Raw genomic sequence first — 13,967 nt, 5'->3', positions numbered from 1 at the left:
AGGGTCATGAATCACATGGTACTGGTATAAATGGTGTATTAACTCTGGGTGATGAATGACAGGGTACTGGCATAAACAGTGTATTAACTCTGGGTGATGAATCACAGGGTACTGGTATAAATGGTATATTAACTGTGGGTGTTGAATGACAGGGTACTGGTATAAATATTATATCAACTGAGGGGGATGAATCACAGGGTACTGGTATGAAGAGTATATAAATTGAGTGTAGTGGAGCATATATTTCTTACCAAAGGTATGGGATATGTTATCTATGATCATTCTTTACTTCAGTGGGATCTAGGAGAGGGGATATGTTATCTATGATCAGTCTTTACTTCAGTGGGATCTAGGAAAAGGGATATGTTATCTATGATCAGTCTTTACTTCAGTGGGATCTAGGAGAGGAGATATGTTATCTATGATCAGTCTTTTCTTCAGTGGGATCTAGGAAAAGGGATATGTTATCTATGATCAGTCTTTACTTCAGTGGGATGTAGGAGAGGGGATATGTTATCTATGATCAGTCTTTACTTCAGTGGGATGTAGGAGAGGGGATATGTTATCTATGATCAGTCTTTACTTCAGTGGGATCTAGGAGAGGGGATATGTTATCTATGATCAGTCTTTACTTCAGTGGGATCTAGGAAAGGGGATATGTTATCTATGATCAGTCTTTACTTCAGTGGGATCTAGGAGAGGGGATATGTTATCCATGATCAGTCTTTACTTCAGTGGGATCTAGGAGAGGGGATATGTTATCTATGATCAGTCTTTACTTCAGTGGGATCTAGGAGAGGGGATATGTTATATTCGATCAGTCTTTACTTCAGTGGGATTAAGGAAAGGGGATATGTTATTTATGATCAGTCTTTACTTCAGTGGGATCTAGGAAAGGGGATATGTTATCTATGATCAGTCTTTACTTCAGTGGGATCTAGGAAAGGGGATATGTTATATATGATCAGTCTTTACTTCAGTGGGATTAAGGAGAGGGGATATGTTATATATGATCAGTCTTTACTTCAGTGGGATTAAGGAAAGAGGATATGTTATATGTTGAAGACTCAAGTATTCTAAGTTAGCCTCTGCAGAAGTGGTTGTTTTATTTTAACTATGCTTGTATCCAAATTAATCTGTTTTCTATCCAGAAGGTTGACCTCACTGTGTGTGTCTGTGTGTGTGTGTGTGTGTGTACATGTGTATGTGTGTGTGTCAGTAGATTTGCTACATTGTTTCACAAATATTTCCTTAACCATGTTAACATATGCCAAAAAGGCAGGATCAATTGTTAATGTTGCAAGGGTCAATGAAAATCCAAAGGACAAGCTCATACAACGTAATGAAATTATCATTGAAATTGTTAATGTTGCAAGGGTCAATGAAAATCCAAAGGACAAGCTCATACAACGTAATGAAATTATCATTGAAATTGTTAATGTTGCAAGGGTCAATGAAAATCCAAAGGACAAGCTCATACAGCATAATAAAATTATCATTGAAATTGTTGTTTGGTACAAAACAGATTGTACTGCTATAACCTTAGTGGAAACTAATAATACTTTGCAGCAGAGCCTATTAATACTTTGCAATAATATTACCTATTAATACTTTGCAGTGGTTGAACTTCTTAATACTTTACAGTAGAACCTATTAATACTTTGCAGTAATATTACCTATTAATACTTTGCAGTAATATTGCAATTAATACTTTGCAATAATAGAACCTATTAATACTTTGCAGTAATATTACCTATTAATACTTTGCAATAATAGAACCTAGTAACACATTAACCCCTGGAGCTTTTTATCATTTTCGCCTGAAAATTGAGTAGGAAACACATTTTGAAAGCTATTTCTGAATAGACTCATAAACACCAAATCCCCGGTCATCTTTCAATAATATACTGCCTAGTTGTGTTAGAAACATCGTTTTTCATTGGCTATTTGACTTGCGTATGGGCAGAAGGGTAAAAGTTGGAATTTTATTTTTTTTTTTGTTGTTTTTTTTTGTTTTTTTTTTTCTGCCAAACGGAGCCATTATTTTTGTATGGAGACCAATCTTTATTCCAAATGCCCATCTTATCCTACTTTTTGCAAAGGCTCAGCTGTCTGTTTGCAGTTCATACTGGTTTGCCTTAGATCTGAGACCAAAAAGTCTAAAATCCGGACACAAAATCGGATTCCGACCACAGGTGAATTTTGGGTAGAAAAAGTCGGGTCCAAAAAATGAGGTTTTCTTATCTGTATTTTGTAGTGCAACTAGATATTCCAGATTACTTGGTATCATTGTAGAGCTACATCTGTCTACCTTTCTATAATACCCCCCCCCACTTTAGTGTATCATGTATGACCATGATGCTACAGAGCTCTGCAGTAGGCTACTACCTGCTGCCCACTTAAGTCATTGCTAGGGGTTAATGTGTTAATACTTTGCAGTAATATTACCTATTAATACTTTGCAATAATAGAACCTATTAATACTTTGCAGCAATAGTACCTATTAATACTTTGCAATAATAGAACCTATTAATAATTTGCTATGGAAGAACCTATTAATACTTTGCAGTGGTAGTAACTAATAATAATTTGCAGTGAGAAAACCTATTTATACTTTGCAGTGGTAGAACCAATTAATACTTTGCAGTGGTAGTAACTAATAATACTTTGATGTGGTAGAGCCTATTTGTTTTGCAATGGTAGAACCAATTAATACTTTGCAGTGGTAGTAACTAATAATACTTTTCAGTGGTAGAACCAATTAATACTTTGCAGTGGTAGAACCAATTAATACTTTGCAGAGTTAGAAACTATTAATACTTTGCAGTGGTGGAAACTATTATTACTTTGCAGTGGTAGAACCAATTAATACTTTGCAGTGGTAGAACCAATTAATACTTTGCAGTGGTAGTAACTAATAATACTTTGCAGTGGTAGAACCTACTATTACTTTGCAGTGGTAGAACCAATTAATACTTTGCAGTGGTAGAACCAATTAATACTTTGCAGTGGTAGTAACTAATAATACTTTGCAGTGGTAGAACCAATTAATACTTTGCAGAGTTAGAAACTATTAATACTTTGCAGAGTTAGAAACTATTAATACTTTGCAGTGGTGGAAACTATTAATGCTTTGCTGCGATAGTAACTGATAATATTTTCTAGTCACAAAACCTATTAATACTTTGCAGTGACAGAACTGATTAATACTTTGATGTGGTAGAAACAATTACATGTACTATTTTGCAGCATTTTGAAGCTACACTTGTATATACATTGGACTTGCCAAAATAGTAAATAGCATGGCAGATGTGTTCTCTAGTCTTCTGGTAAGTTCTGTAAAGGAAAAAATTAATAAATAAATAAAGTTGGTATGCTAGCAAGCCTTTGTAAGGTTGATTTGATGTGAACCTGATGTGGATATTTATAAAGAAACCAGGAAATCATTAAACCTAAATGTAACATAAGATTCTAATATGGACAAGTGCTTGAAATTTAATGTTTTATTTTTTTAAATAAAAGTAGCTAATTTGTTAACAGTTTATCTTTCCAAAGGTTGCAAGTGTCAAAAGTTAAAATACATGACATGATATTTTTTATCTTTATAGAACTGAGAGCAGAAATAGAGCATCTGAGAGTCCAAACAGGGAACGTGAACTCAGAAGAGGCTCAGACAGGGACTCTTGCAGAGATAGTCTGTCTGCGTGATCAGCTGAAGGCCAAAGAGAAAGAAATGGAAGAAATGACAAGGTGATAGCAACTGGATAAACATGTAGCAATTTTCTGTGTAATCTACATTCATGTAATTTAGTCACTTTGCCACCCACCCACCCCCATTAGTTGTTTTGTTTAGGTTAGTGCTTTTTTTCGCTTATATGTTGCTAGCAAAGAAGGGTCCAAAACAAAGGAAGTTAGTGAGAACAAATAATTCTTGATTTAAAATTTCCAATTCATTCATTTACACAGCACTACTTTTATAAGTTGTGATTGTTTCTGGTATTGATAAAAAGACACCCTCTATTGTAGGTCATGGCAGGAAAAACTGAAGTTAGAGGAGTCCAGGTTACTGGAGGTAAGGTGGTTAGAAATACCCCAATTAAGTTCTGGAATTCTGGAACTATGGTCTTTAAATACCATTGTAAAAACAGCTGTGAAAAACTTGACTTGTTCCTGTCTTTCAGTAAATTTATTTATCTTTGGTAAGATTAAGAACTTGATTCTGTAAAAATCACTCAGTGTAGACAAATACAATTTGCTTGACATGTTTGTACCTGTATGTAGCTGATCCATTGGAATTTTATTTGTGCCATTTAAAGTCTGAACTCTTTTCTCCTCTCCATGGAACTGCCAGTGAACAGACATTTCTCACTGCAACAACAGTTATACTGCAAACATATAAGGGTTCTGGCTAGCTGGGTCTTTGCAGTTAGAACAATTCTAGCTGGTCTGGCTGTCTCACAGAAGGGCAGTGGATTAAAACAATTCTAGCTAGTCTGGCTGTCTCACAGCAGGGCAGTGGATTAAAACAATTCTAGCTTGTCTGGCTGTCTCACAGAAGGGTAGTGGATTAAAACAATTCTAGCTAGTCTGGCTGTCTCACAGCAGGGTAGTGGATTAAAACAATTCTAGCTTGTCCGGCTGTCTCACAACAGGGTAGTGGATTAAAACAATTCTAGCTAGTCTGGCTGTCTCACAGCAGGGCAGTGGATTAAAACAATTCTAGCTTGTCTGGCTGTCTCACAGAAGGGTAGTGGATTAAAACAATTCTAGCTTGTCCGGCTGTCTCACAACAGGGTAGTGGATTAAAACAATTCTAGCTTGTCTGGCTGTCTCACAGCAGGGCAGTGGATTAAAACAATTCTAGCTTGTCTGGCTGTCTCACAGAAGGGTAGTGGATTAAAACAATTCTAGCTTGTCCGGCTGTCTCACAACAGGGTAGTGGATTAAAACAATTCTAGCTAGTCTGGCTGTCTCACAGAAGGGCAGTGGATTAAAATGAGTCTTGCTAGTCTGGCTGTCTCACAGCAGGGTAGTGGATTAAAACAATTCTAGCTAGTCTGGCTGTCTCACAGCAGGGTAGTGGATTAAAACAATTCTAGCTAGTCTGGCTGTCTCACAGAAGGGTAGTGGATTAAAATGAGTCTTGCTAGTCTGGCTGTCTCACAGCAGGGTAGTGGATTAAAACAATTCTAGCTTGTCTGGCTGTCTCACAGAAGGGTAGTGGATTAAAACAATTCTAGCTAGTCTGGCTGTCTCACAGCAGGGCAGTGGATTACAACAATTCTAGCTGGTCTGGCTGTCTCACAGAAGGGCAGTGGATTAAAATGATTCTAGCTAGTCTGTATTTCTCACAACAGGGTAGTGGATTAAAATGATGCTATCTAGTCTGGCTGTCTCACAGCAGGGTAGTGGATTACAACAATTCTAGCTGGTCTGGCTGTCTCACAGAAGGGCAGTGGATTAAAATGATTCTAGCTAGTCTGTATTTCTCACAACAGGGTAGTGGATTAAAATGATGCTATCTAGTCTGGCTGTCTCACAGCAGGGTAGTGGATTACAACAATTCTAGCTGGTCTGGCTGTCTCACAGAAGGGCAGTGGATTAAAATGATTCTAGCTAGTCTGTATTTCTCACAGCAGGGTAGTGGATTAAAATGAGTCTTGCTAGTCTGGCTGTCTCACAACAGGGTAGTGGATTACAACAATTCTAGCTGGTCTGGCTGTCTCACAGAAGGGCAGTGGATTAAAATGATTCTAGCTAGTCTGTATTTCTCACAGCAGGGTAGTGGATTAAAATGAGTCTTGCTAGTCTGGCTGTCTCACAGCAGGGTAGTGGATTAAAACAATTCTAGCTGGTCTGGCTGTCTCACAGCAGGGTAGTGGATTACAACAATTCTAGCTGGTCTGGCTGTCTCACAGCAGGGTAGTGGATTACAACAATTCTAGCTGGTCTGGCTGTCTCACAGAAGGGCAGTGGATTAAAATGATTCTAGCTAGTCTGTATTTCTCACAACAGGGTAGTGGATTAAAATGATGCTATCTAGTCTGGCTGTCTCACAGCAGGGTAGTGGATTACAACAATTCTAGCTAGTCTGGCTGTCTCACAGCAGGGCAGTGGATTAAAACAATTCTAGCTGGTCTGGCTGTCTCACAGCAGGGTAGTGGATTACAACAATTCTAGCTGGTCTGGCTGTCTCACAGAAGGGCAGTGGATTAAAATGAGTCTAGCTAGTCTGTATTTCTCACAGCAGGGTAGTGGATTAAAATGAGTCTTGCTAGTCTGGCTGTCTCACAGCAGGGTAGTGGATTAAAACAATTCTAGCTGGTCTGGCTGTCTCACAGAAGGGCAGTGGATTAAAATGATTCTAGCTAGTCTGTATTTCTCACAACAGGGTAGTGGATTACAACAATTCTAGCTGGTCTGGCTGTCTCACAGCAGGGTAGTGGATTACAACAATTCTAGCTGGTCTGGCTGTCTCACAGAAGGGCAGTGGATTAAAATGATTCTAGCTAGTCTGTATTTCTCACAACAGGGTAGTGGATTAAAATGATGCTATCTAGTCTGGCTGTCTCACAGCAGGGTAGTGGATTACAACAATTCTAGCTGGTCTGGCTGTCTCACAGAAAGGCAGTGGATTAAAATGATTCTAGCTAGTCTGGCTGTCTCACAGAAGGGCAGTGGATTAAAATGAGTCTTGCTAGTCTGGCTGTCTCACAGCAGGGTAGTGGATTAAAACAATTCTAGCTAGTCTGGCTGTCTCACAGAAGGGTAGTGGATTAAAATGAGTCTTGCTAGTCTGGCTGTCTCACAGCAGGGTAGTGGATTAAAACAATTCTAGCTTGTCTGGCTGTCTCACAGAAGGGTAGTGGATTAAAACAATTCTAGCTAGTCTGGCTGTCTCACAGCAGGGCAGTGGATTACAACAATTCTAGCTGGTCTGGCTGTCTCACAGAAGGGCAGTGGATTAAAATGATTCTAGCTAGTCTGTATTTCTCACAACAGGGTAGTGGATTAAAATGATGCTATCTAGTCTGGCTGTCTCACAGCAGGGTAGTGGATTACAACAATTCTAGCTGGTCTGGCTGTCTCACAGAAGGGCAGTGGATTAAAATGATTCTAGCTAGTCTGTATTTCTCACAACAGGGTAGTGGATTAAAATGATGCTATCTAGTCTGGCTGTCTCACAGCAGGGTAGTGGATTACAACAATTCTAGCTGGTCTGGCTGTCTCACAGAAGGGCAGTGGATTAAAATGATTCTAGCTAGTCTGTATTTCTCACAGCAGGGTAGTGGATTAAAATGAGTCTTGCTAGTCTGGCTGTCTCACAACAGGGTAGTGGATTACAACAATTCTAGCTGGTCTGGCTGTCTCACAGAAGGGCAGTGGATTAAAATGATTCTAGCTAGTCTGTATTTCTCACAGCAGGGTAGTGGATTAAAATGAGTCTTGCTAGTCTGGCTGTCTCACAGCAGGGTAGTGGATTAAAACAATTCTAGCTGGTCTGGCTGTCTCACAGCAGGGTAGTGGATTACAACAATTCTAGCTGGTCTGGCTGTCTCACAGCAGGGTAGTGGATTACAACAATTCTAGCTGGTCTGGCTGTCTCACAGAAGGGCAGTGGATTAAAATGATTCTAGCTAGTCTGTATTTCTCACAACAGGGTAGTGGATTAAAATGATGCTATCTAGTCTGGCTGTCTCACAGCAGGGTAGTGGATTACAACAATTCTAGCTGGTCTGGCTGTCTCACAGAAGGGCAGTGGATTAAAATGATTCTAGCTAGTCTGTATTTCTCACAGCAGGGTAGTGGATTAAAATGAGTCTTGCTAGTCTGGCTGTCTCACAGCAGGGTAGTGGATTAAAACAATTCTAGCTGGTCTGGCTGTCTCACAGAAGGGCAGTGGATTAAAATGATTCTAGCTAGTCTGTATTTCTCACAACAGGGTAGTGGATTACAACAATTCTAGCTGGTCTGGCTGTCTCACAGAAAGGCAGTGGATTAAAATGATTCTAGCTAGTCTGGCTGTCTCACAGCAGGGTAGTGGATTACAACAATTCTAGCTGGTCTGGCTGTCTCACAGAAGGGCAGTGGATTAAAATGATTCTAGCTAGTCTGGCTGTCTCACAGCAGGGTAGTGGATTACAACAATTCTAGCTGGTCTGGCTGTCTCACAGAAAGGCAGTGGATTAAAATGATTCTAGCTAGTCTGGCTGTCTCACAGAAGGGCAGTGGATTAAAATGAGTCTTGCTAGTCTGGCTGTCTCACAGCAGGGTAGTGGATTAAAACAATTCTAGCTAGTCTGGCTGTCTCACAGAAGGGCAGTGGATTAAAATGAGTCTTGCTAGTCTGGCTGTCTCACAGCAGGGTAGTGGATTAAAACAATTCTAGCTAGTCTGGCTGTCTCACAGCAGGGTAGTGGATTAAAACAAATCTAGCTTGTCCAGCTGTCTCACAACAGGGCAGTGGATTAAAATGATGCTATCTAGTCTGGCTGTCTCACAGCAGGGCAGTGGATTAAAACAATTCTAGCTAGTCTGGATTTTTCACAGTAGGGTAATAGATTTAAACAGTTCTGGTTATGTTGGCTTTCTACAGCAGGGTACTGGATTAAAACTCTGGCTAGATTGGTTTTCTCACAACAGGGCTAGAATGGCTTTCTCACAACAGGGTCAATGTCCCAGTTAAGACCCAGACAACATTGGAAGTTATGGTTCTGATGCTTGTGACATGTTCTCAACAGATCATTCTGTCTTCTGATTTAGAAATGTTGAAATCTAAAGGCATCCCTTGTTGATGTCTAAAGTGATGTCAGCAGTGCTGCTTGACCTCTGCAGGGATGCTGCACTCAAAATGGACCCTTTCTAGGGTTGCTCCTGTTGAGGCATAAATCTTTGAAAAAGACATGATATCCCTTGCACAAACCTTCTCATTCTTGGTTTCCTTGTCAACCAGGACAACTCAAACCACTTATGATCTCAACAATTGTCCATCTAAGTATGGAGTTCAATGCTCAGTCTTCCTCATGAACAAGCATTGAAAATCAGTATATAAATAGATGATATTCCTTCACCTCCTGGGTTTGTTAAGTGCAATAGAGGAACTCTTCATTATAGGCCACCTATTTATGCGACCATTGCAAATGATTCTGTAGTCCAAATAGAGGCTGTTACTTTGCCCTTTGGACCAACTTCTCACACTCTGTTGAAATATGAGGTTCCATCTCAGAAGATGTGGTAACATGGCATGGCTCACATTTTTGCAGTACAACCTTCAGAAATCCCAGTATGTACAGATGCGAACATACATGGCTGTAGGGTAGACCTTTTTTCATCATTCTGGGAAGTGTGGCCTCCTCAGTTTGATCATTCATATATCACTTCGCTATGTCGCTGGATTTGCAGGCAGAAAAAATGTTTCCCTTTCAAGGTCACTCTCCTTAAATATGGAGTCTGTTCTACAGTCAGGTTATCTAGAAGATGTCTCACATACCATATATACTCATGTATAAGCCCATTCGTGTATAAGCCCATTCGCGTATAAGCCGACCCCCAAACTGAACAGGTATAAATACTGATGGTTTCTTTGGGTCAAGGCATAGATCCATCTATTACCTATTCATCATAGGTCTTAAGCTCGAGTAAGTATTATGGACAAAGAATATTTTACTTTTTAAAAAGAAAATTTTTTCCCACCAAAAATATCTTTTTGTACAAATCGTATCTAAGGATATAAATATATTTTTTGAGAATCATTTCAAAACACTTTACCAAATTTGAAACTCTTGAATATTTGGAATCGGTGAAATAAAGATGCTAGTATTTTCATGTCAAATACCAGAAACATTTCTTATTTATATACTTTCCAATATATTTTATATTATTGATGATGTTGTTTATATTCAATGCAATGACCAGCAGACTATTCAAAATTTGTATATTGTTTGTTTTTGTAACTGAACTTAAAACAAAGGCAACAGAAACCTGCCTTTCTTCAAGATTTAATTGCCAGGAGTTCAAGAAAAATGATGACAGTTAAAAAAAGTAAATTATAACCTCAATTCAAGACTTTGTAGACCACAGATTAAAGCTTTAAACTTTGCTTTTAAATATTTTGGATTATTTTAGTTATAATCAAGAGACTATGGGTGTTAACCTTGCCTTTTAACCATGGGCTTTCTTTGGCAGATAACACAGCTAAAACATCAAATTGAGAGGTATGAACAACAGACTGTTGAGTATAACATACTCAAACAACAGATCAAACTCGTAGAGAAGGAACGTTCCGATTTAAGATCTGAGTGTACCTTTCTGAAGAAAACAATCTGTGACCTTGAGAGAGAAGAACAAGATGAGAAGGATGAAATTGTTGAACAGTTGAATAATAAAATGACAGAGGAAAATAAAGATATTGATAAACCTCAGTCATTGCCTGATAAAACTAGATCAATACTGGAAGAGAGTGGAATGACTTGGAAGCAAGGTCAAGGTGATTTGGAGGCTACAAAGCTGAAGAAGAAGACTATTTTTATGTTGCAGACATTGAGAGGTGAAGTAAGTGCAATTATAAATGGTTTCATTCATGCTCATTGTTAGAGACACTGATGTTAGAAAATTAAAGCTTGAAGGACAAATTATAAAGCTTGAAGGACACATTATAAAACTTGAAAGACAAATTGTAAAACTTGAAGGGCAAATTGTAAAGCAGAAGAATAAAATAAACATTTGGAAAGAAAAATCTAATAATCTTTCATCTGAAATTAAAACATTAAGGAATATCTTCAAGATAAATTTGAAGAAATAAGTTTGAAACTCAATGCCAGTATTTATGCACTAGAACAACTGACATATATATATATATATATATATATATATATATATATATATATATATATATATATACACATGCATGTATTTACAAATATGAACTGACATGTGCATACAAATATCCAGTGGTATCTGCCTTAAGGTAGTCAGTTTTTGTGTAATCAATTTACTCTGCAGTGCTTGAAATGCCATAATCATTTCTTTATGAAATAGGACATCTTTTTTAGCCAGATATATTGTAACACTTTCTATTTGAACTTGGGATTGGGGTCCCTGAGTGGCTGAGTGGTTTAAAGCACTCACCATTATGGATCACTGCCATCTCACCTCTGACTGCATGGTTTTGAGTCTTGGGTTTGGCCAATGTGGATATGTGAGAAAGCTTGCCAGTAGCTTATTGTTGGTCAGTGGTTCTTTCCGGGGGTTTTCCAGGTTCATCCTCCACCACTGATACTGGCCGCCATTTATAGCCTATCTTGTGCTGAAAATGACATTAAATCCTACAACAACAACAACAACAATAACTGCAATGAATGTCAGTATCATGAGTGTGACTTATATCCCTTAGTAAGTAATAATAAAGTTAACTCAGATAATTGTAATAATTGCAATACCAATCCTATCAAGGAAAATAATAAAGTCGGCAAAAAGTACGAGACCTTTGGAAATATTTAAGATTTGTTACCTGCTGTAAATAGTTAATGCATGTTTTCTGTTGCTGAAAGCTGAGATAATCTCACTAGCTGCATCATTGAAAAAATTAAATCTCAAACATAGACTTTATACAGTTATTGTGTATCTGAGTACACTTAATATTGTGTATCTGAGTACACTTTATATTGTGTATTTGAATACACATTATATTGTGTATTTGAGTACACTTTGTATTGTGTATTTGAATGTACATTATATTGTGTATTAGATCACACTTTCTATTATGTATTTGAGTACACTTTATATTGTGTATTTCAAAACACATTATATTGTGTGTTAGAGTACACTTTGTATTGTGTATTTGAGCACATTTTATATTGTGTATTTGAATGCACTATTTTATTGTGTATTTTAATATACTTTATATTGTGTATTTGAGTATACTTTTTCTTGTGTATTTAATTACACTGTTTATTGTGCATTTGAGTACACTTCATACCATGTACTTGAGTACACTTTATTTTGTGTATTTCAGTACACTTTTTAATGTGTATTCAAGTACACTTTTTATTGTGTATTTGAATGCATTTTTATTGTGTATTAGAGTACACATTTTATTTTGTACTTGAATCCACATTTTATTTTGTACTTGAATCCACTTTTTATTTTGTATTTGAGTACACTCTATATTGTGTATTTGAATGCACTTTATACTGTGTATTTGAGCACACTTTTTATTTGTATTTGAGTTCACTTTTTATTGTGTATTTGAATGTACTTGATATTGTGTATTTTAGTACATTTTATATTGTGTATTTGAGTACACTTTATGTTGTGTATTTGAGTACACTTTATGTTGTGTATTTGAGTACACTTTATGTTGTGTATTTCAGTACACTTTATGTTGTGTATTTCAGTACACCTTTTATTGCATATTTGATGCACTGTTTTGTGTATCTGAGTACACTTTTTATTGTGTTTGAGTACTCTTTTTATTGTGTATTTGAATGCACTTTGTATTGTGTATTAGAGTACATTTTATCTCGTGTATTTGAGCACACTTTATATTGTGTATCTGAGTACACATTTTTGTGTACTTGAGTCTACTTTTTATTGTGTATTTAAATACACTATTTGTGCATTTGAATACACTTTTATCATGTATTTGAGTACATTTTTATTGTGTATTTGAGTACACTTCTTTATTGTGTATGTCATGAGAACATGTTTCATTGTGCATTAGAGTACACTTTTAATTGTGCATTAGAGTACACTTTTTATTGTATATTAGAGTACACTTTTTATTGTATATTTGAGTACACTTTTTATTGTATATTTGAGTACACCTTTTATTGTATATTTGAGTACACTTTTTATTGTATATTAGAGTACACTTTTTATTGTATATTTGAGTACACTTCTTTATTGTGTATGTCATGAGAACATGTTTCATTGTGCATTAGAGTACACTTTTAATTGTGCATTAGAGTACACTTTTTATTGTATATTTGAGTACACTTTTTATTGTATATTTGAGTACACTTATAATTGTGTATTTGAGTACACTTCTTTATTGTGTATGTCATGAGAACATGTTTCATTGTGCATTAGAGTACACTTTTAATTGTGCATTAGAGTACACTTTTTATTGTATATTTGAGTACACTTTTTATTGTATATTTGAGTACACTTTTTATTGTATATTTGAGTACACTTTTTATTGTATATTTGAGTACACTCTTTTTGTATATTTGAGTACACTTTTTATTGTATATTTGAGTACAATTTTTATTGTATATTTGAGTACACTTTTTATTGTATATTTGAGTACACTCTTTTTGTATATTTGAGTACACTTTTTTTGTATATTTGAGTACACTTTTTATTGTATATTAGAGTACACTTTTTATTGTATATTAGAGTACACTTTTTATTGTATATTAGAGTATACTTATAATTGTGTATTTGAGTACACTTCTTTATTGTGTATGTCATGAGAACATGTTTCATTGTGCATTAGAGTACACTTTTAATTGTGCATTAGAGTACACTTTTTATTGTATATTTGAGTACACTTTTTATTGTATATTTGAGTACACTCTTTTTGTATATTTGAGTACACTTTTTTGTATATTTGAGTACACTTTTTATTGTATATTTGAGTACACTTTTTATTGTATATTTGAGTACACTCTTTTTGTATATTTGAGTACACTTTTTATTGTATATTAGAGTACACTTTTTATTGTATATTAGAGTACACTTTTTATTGCATATTAGAGTACACTTTTTTTGTATATTTGAGTACACTTTTTATTGTATATTTGAGTACACTCTTTTTGTATATTTGAGTACACTTTTTTTGTATATTTGAGTACACTTTTTATTGTATATTTGAGTACACTTTTTATTGTATATTAGAGTACACTTTTTATTGTATATTTGAGTACACTTTTTATTGTATATTTGAGTACACTTTTTATTGTATA

At 36.1% G+C, this 13,967-nt stretch overlaps 2 protein-coding genes across 2 annotated transcripts in view; both read left to right on the top strand.

Moving 5' to 3' along the window:
• The first annotated feature begins 1,257 nt into the window (after nucleotides 1-1,257).
• Nucleotides 1,258-8,154, top strand: LOC149777692 (kinesin-like protein KIF14). The gene is made up of 4 exons (XM_089940410.1): nucleotides 1,258-1,339; nucleotides 3,609-3,750; nucleotides 4,027-4,072; nucleotides 8,014-8,154. Exons 1-4 carry the CDS (start codon nucleotides 1,258-1,260, stop codon nucleotides 8,152-8,154), a joined length of 411 nt encoding a protein of 136 aa, XP_089796536.1.
• Nucleotides 8,155-10,167: 2,013 nt separating this feature from the next.
• LOC149777691 (uncharacterized) overlaps nucleotides 10,168-13,967 on the top strand; it is a 47,189-nt gene continuing 43,389 nt past the window's right edge. Inside the window, exon 1 of the mRNA XM_089940409.1 lies at nucleotides 10,168-10,551. Within this exon, the coding sequence (XP_089796535.1) occupies nucleotides 10,168-10,551 (384 nt within the window). The remainder of the gene's footprint in view (nucleotides 10,552-13,967) is intronic.

Source organism: Sinohyriopsis cumingii, chromosome 17, assembly GCF_028554795.1.
Source record: "Sinohyriopsis cumingii isolate HCF-2022 chromosome 17, ASM2855479v2, whole genome shotgun sequence".
NCBI lineage: Eukaryota > Metazoa > Mollusca > Bivalvia > Unionida > Unionidae > Sinohyriopsis > Sinohyriopsis cumingii.
This window is presented reverse-complemented; position numbering and strand designations above follow the sequence as displayed.